Source organism: Zalophus californianus, chromosome 15 (genome assembly GCF_009762305.2).
Source record: "Zalophus californianus isolate mZalCal1 chromosome 15, mZalCal1.pri.v2, whole genome shotgun sequence".
Classification (NCBI taxonomy): Eukaryota; Metazoa; Chordata; class Mammalia; order Carnivora; family Otariidae; genus Zalophus; species Zalophus californianus.
The window spans coordinates 26,839,393-26,845,351 of NC_045609.1; the positions used below are offsets into that span (position 1 = coordinate 26,839,393).

The following is a 5,959-nucleotide window of genomic DNA, read 5'->3' on the forward strand; positions in this document are numbered from 1 at the left end:
TTGGCTTCTTAGTGAGTTTTAGAGTAAAACTATGTAGCAAAGGATGCTGGGCTAGACTGAAGAAGCTACAGTTAACATGTACTTTTGAATACTGATAAAATATGTGGGAAAAAAAGCAACTAGGAAGTAATGTCAATGCTTTCTATACATATCATGATAACTTAACAGTCTTCCTCTATTTTTCAATGAAAAATAAAGCAAAAGCATAATAGAGGGCAAAAATCAGGATTGCCACGACCAGAAGTCTTACTTGATGTATCTCCCTTAGAAGGTCCTCAGGTAAGTAGCAGTAGAGGGAAAAGTGTAGCAAAGAGCTCAATGGGTTCATATTGAGACTCTGAATAAGGGAAGCTCAGAGTCATCTGGAACCATCTGGTTTTCCCCCATAATAGTGGCTTCAGTGGCATTCAAATAAAGTCTGCATTTTATTTCCCAAGGTTAGAACATCATGAATCTCATTTCATTGACTGCAAGCTGTGAGTACTTCAGCTGGGCTATATGGGTCAGCTGTGGCGTGCTGTCTGCAGCAGCAGGAAATGTTACAGCAGTGATGGTCTCAAATGCTTCTGTTCTGGTTATCTATTGCCACATGGCAAACTACCCCAAAACTTAGTGCTGTAAAACAATAACTGTTCTATTATGCTCATGGATTCTGTGGGTCAGGAACTTGAACAGATCCCAGCAGGTACGACTTATGTCCCAGATTGCATTTTCCAAAAATAACTGCACTGTATCTCCTATCTTGCATGCTTTTCTGCAAAGTGACCTTGCTAGAGCCCCATCAAGATGTGGAGCCCAATTCTCACCACATGCATTTGGTCTGGCCTTAGGGACTCAAAGGTGGAAGTGCTGCTGTGTAACTTTTGAGTCTAGGTCAATAAAGGCCACAAAGCTCCTGTCTAGTTTTCATGGAACATTTGTTGTCTGCACATTGCCTCTTGGACTTCCTCTCAGGACCTATTTGCTATGCTGTGGGATGCCCAAGCCAGGTGGAGAGGCCTCATGTCACAGCTTTGTTTGATAGTCACACTTCAACTCCTACCTTCTTCTTCTGTCTTATACTCTGGCTAAAGAGAAATTTAGTTATTAGAGTAAAGCTGTTTGGGCACAGCACCATGTTACCATGGAGGAGGTTTTGTAATGTAATTCAGATAAAGAAAGGGGAAAATGCCCTTTTCATGAAATGAAGTGACAGTTACTTTTTTCTCACAATGGGATCAGAATTATGTTAATAAGAGAGATTTGTCACCCAGATCAGTAAGGAAGATGTTGTAAAGGAGACTTCATCCTCAAAGAATGAGGTCTGTTTTAAAATTGTAGTTACCATAAGATAAACCCAACCATACTGCAAGGAAGAAACCTAGCCTTCCTACCATGTCTAGCCTTGTCCCTCACCCCTCTGGTAGATGAAGCTCATCTTGCTTTCTCCAGGAGAACCAACAGACTGGATGGAGAAACCAGTCTTCATAACATCAAAGCTTAAGGTAGGAGCAGATTCAAGAGGCTGAAACATTAATAAAAATAGGAAGGGCCCAAAGGAAAGTGAGATGGGAATAATTCAACAGGAGAAGTTAGCAGAACCTAGGAAAGGCATGGAACAAAGAGGGAAAACTGTAATAAAAAAGAGTAACAGGAGTGAGATGGGCCTGAGTTGGGAAAGAAGACAATTCATGAGTCAGCACTTTTCAGGCCTAAGCAGTAAGGTGTTGCTCCTAGCAAAGTAGATAACCCCAGGGCATGGGTCTAATTCCTCAATCCCCAATATCTCCACCAATGCTCACTTTCAACCTTCTAGAGCACCGGCAATATTAATTTTAGAAACAATCAAGCAAACAATATGACTGCTTTACCTTCTTCAAATTTCCTTTTAAGGGAAAGTAAACTGAACCAGTATTTGAAGGAGCTATAGAACAAACGCCTCCTTAACAGACATGGAAACTTCACTAGCACCTCATTATTGACTAGTGTAGAAAATCCATCACCAGATGATAATATACCTGTAGAAGCAGCTAAGTGGATTACAGCTGTGATTACCCTTATTCCAGGCTATAACAACCAAGTATGTTACCTATGTTAAAAACTTTTCATGACATCATGACAAAATTGTAGGCTAAGAATATCATTATATCTACTTAGTATTTTTGTGGACAAAAAATCTAAGCATTGAATACTAGATATAATAGTACTCTTTTTTTCTATATCATGTTACTAACCAAATGAATGGGAGCTATGTTTCTTTAAGTTGACTCTGTGTCTCTGATTTCATCTATGTATTGATTTTATAGGTTAATATGTATTTTATGTCCAAATTACGTATTGTTTTCTGATAGTAGGGGTAGTGGAACTTCTAATTACATTTCCCAATCAATTCTGTGTGTGTGCAGGGAGAGAGGGAGTTAATTATGTAATTGTGTGGGCAGTAAGAACACGGAAAAGGAAAAATAATCAAGCAGGTAATAGAAGCAGGTCAGATGATAGAGCGGGATCAGATGTTCAATCTGAAATCTTATACAAAAAACAAGTAGCAAGACAAGAAGTTCATCAGAAGCCTGAGAGCAAGACAAAAACAGATGGAGCTTAAAGATATAAATAAATATGCATGGCACCGCCATTAGATCTAAAGAAACAAGTGGCAAAAAATAAACCGATGGCAGTCCAAAGTGTGAGGACAAGAAAACCAACAGTGCTAATCTGCCTCTTGGAGGGCTGAGCTGGCCTCCATGGATACATGAGAACACCTTCTGAGACAGCAAGTGAATGCGGTGGCCAAGTTACAGAGGTATTACATTTTTAGCTCTTTCCTTGCTATTTCCATCCACTTTGTAAAAACAAAAACCAAGACTCACAATGGGTATTTAAAAATAAATTGTGATGAATAGGATTTGGTCTTTAATGCACGCTCAAACCACAAAGGGATACAATAAGTAATCTATGTGACTTGGTGAATGGCAAATAGCTTCTGAATCTCAGCTTTAAATTTCTCCAAGGTCTTGGGCCAGTGGGACAGCACTAATTTATAAATGTTCTGTAATGTATTAAAATATATACCATTATGTTTTAGAAAAAAATATTTAAGGCCTTATTCAGCCATAAATACTAGTATGGGATTTCAGTAAGAAACATTGAAAATGATTTTTTGATTTACTTTATATGCCCTGATGATTTCTAAAAGGTCATCTATCTTAAGAATGCATTTTCATGGGTTTTTTTTTAATAGCATCCACAAATGAAAGTTGAGCTGAACTTTAAAATTACAAGAAATATTGATATGTCTTTTATGATTCCAATAACTTTTTTGGCATAATAGAGTCATTATTAATCATGCTACACATTCTTTTCTTTATAATATAGATTTTTCATTAATGCAACCATATATTATAAATTCAGTTCATTTCATAAATCCCATTTTCAATTGAGTTGTTTATTTTTATAATTCACACTATTATTTTTATAAATAATTTATATTTGTTTACTTTTTTCATTTTGAACATTCTATTTTATCTGAATTTTTAATTACAGTGTTAAAAATTCCATATTTAACTTTTAAAAGCTCCCTTAGAGTGATGAGTACATTTTATTTTCTGTAGTCATGGAAAGTATGAATCCTTATGGCTAGGTTGTATAAATTATCAGATATGAGACTTCAGACAAATTATTTCTCTGAGTCATAATTTCTTAATCTGTAAAATGTAACAGTAATACAAGCTCATAGGATTATTTTTGAATAAAATTCAATAACTTTTAGCACAGTGCATCAAAAATTGTAGGCACTTATTAAACTTATTTTTGATTATTAATAATTGGTTTTGCCAAAGAGAAAAAGGTTATGGTGGGGAGAAGTGGATGTACAAAGTTTGAAGTTGTTAAAGAGAACATGGAAGTAGAAAGTAGAATGTTTAGGTAAAAGGAGAGTGGTAACTGACACAGGTAGGAGAGAACAAAGGGAATATATGCCAATCTAAATACCTAATCAGTGGGGCAACAAAAGTCCTTTGAGAACTTAAAGTGAGACTATGGCCAGATCAGATTTAAATTTAAGATGGCTACATATAACAATATAAGAGAAGCTGGCTTACCTTCAGGCTACAGAAAATGACATGAGATAGGATAATAATATTGGGATCTAAGTAGAAGATGATGAAAAGAATAATAAGGCAGTGGTAAAAGGAATCATGGCAAGTCCCGAAACTGATGCTCAATTCCATTTCACTGGTATCAAAAAATATTTCAACTCTTATACTCTCACAGGTAGAATGAATTGTGTACTGGCCACATACGGAGGCATTGCTTTGATGATATTAAAAATCAAAAAAACGCCAGCTGTGAAAGCAACATAAACAAATTTTAACCTGTACCTCATCTGTTAAGTTCCCATGCCTGGAGAAGCTAATGTCAACTCATCATGTGATACTCAATTTGTACAATAAATTATGAACCTGGAAAAAAAAAGAAGAAATAAAAATAGAATTCGAGCACAAGAGATAAGGGTAATGAGAGAAAATGGGCAGTTGAGAATCATTTTAAGGATTTAGTATGGGTGATTGCTTAGGTAATGATGAAGTCAAGAAGAATTGTGACATAAAAGCATAATTAAGATCTTTGGAGTCAGAAAGAATGGGCTTAAGTGTAGCTACAAGACTGTATTTCCTTGGGTAAACTCCTTAACTTCTCAGCATTTCCCTAGATACATCATAGAATATATTAAAGAGAAAATCTGTAGAAGAGACAATACACTTCCACAAATACAGTAGTTGATGAAAATCCTAATAATCTTTTCTATTAAATGAGGGAAGGAATGAATGATAATATTGAAGAGAATATGAAAGAAGAAATAGGATTTTTGGAATAAAAGAGCAATTAAATTCTAGGTATTTTAAATTTGTATAATTTGTTTAAAAGAAGGGGTGCCTGGGTTGCTCAGTTGGTTAAGCGACTGCCTTCAGCTCAGGTCATGATCCTGGAGTCCTGGGATCGAGTCCTGCATTGGGCTCCCTGCTCAGCGAGGAGCCTGCTTCTCCCTCTAACCCTCCCCCCTCTCATGTACTCTCTCTCTCTCTCTCATTCTCGTTCTCTCAAATAAATAAATAAATCTTTTTTTAAAAATAAAAGACATAAAAAACATGATGTTTGTATTGGAAAATGTATGATTTGAAACTCAGAAAAGGGATTGGTTTTTAAGTTATATTCATTTGAGACTCATAGAGGCCAGAAGAGAATGGATCCATGTGTTTTTATATATTCAAAAATAGTTTTAAAAACACTGCAAATCAAGAATCTTAGAGTAAGTCAAATTGTTACCTTAGAACTAAATAACTAAACCAATATATAAGTAATTCAATCAAGACAATGCAAAAATTACCCCAAAGAGGTTTCATATCTCCCAGGTCTTCCTAAAGAAAGAATGAGGTGCTGGATTGGTGAGCAACTGGAAATACAGAAAGAGGAGGGTGGGACCCTAAGAAACTCCCAGTTAATTATTATCCAAGAAGTTACATCTTGGTCCAAATATTTTCCTTAAGTCAGGCAGACATATCTCCATTGTGTAGACAAATATAGCATCTTTAACAGATGATATTAAACATTAAAATGAAAACTAATCTTTCTCTTCTGGATGTTGGCTCAGTAAGCAAATTGCCTGTTAAATTTTAATTTCCCATCTATCTATCGTTAGGGCGAGAACGCACTGGTTAGATAAACCATCTACCCTTCTACTTTGGAATTTATAATTCTCAATGTAAATTGGATATGTTGATAGCCTAGCCTTTATACTTTAGTCTTTGTGAAAGAAGTTAGTAAGTCTGCCCTTCAGAATGATAGCTCCTTTCTAGAGTGATGACAAATCAGGTTTCTTAGCCTGAAAACTGCATGACCCTAGTTTGGACTACAGTAAATTCACCTGAAACCTGATAACCTCTAGGGTTTTCTTTGGGACCTGGTCAGTCTTATCCAGGCATCAGTA

General features: G+C 35.8%; 1 protein-coding gene across 1 annotated transcript; it reads left to right on the forward strand.

Annotated features, from left to right (window-relative positions):
• The first annotated feature begins 4,172 nt into the window (after positions 1-4,172).
• LOC113923850 (ATP synthase membrane subunit DAPIT, mitochondrial-like) lies at positions 4,173-4,449 on the forward strand. Its single transcript, XM_035724338.1, has one exon. The coding sequence runs from the start codon at positions 4,173-4,175 to the stop codon at positions 4,335-4,337; it is 165 nt and encodes a 54-aa protein (XP_035580231.1). The 3' UTR covers positions 4,338-4,449.
• The last annotated feature ends 1,510 nt before the right edge of the window (positions 4,450-5,959 follow it).

What these genes read in the sequence shown, in the direction of transcription:
- LOC113923850 (XM_035724338.1), top strand. Translation starts at nt 4,173, where the DNA reads ATGGCAAGTCCCGAAACTGATGCTCAATTCCATTTCACTGGTATCAAA.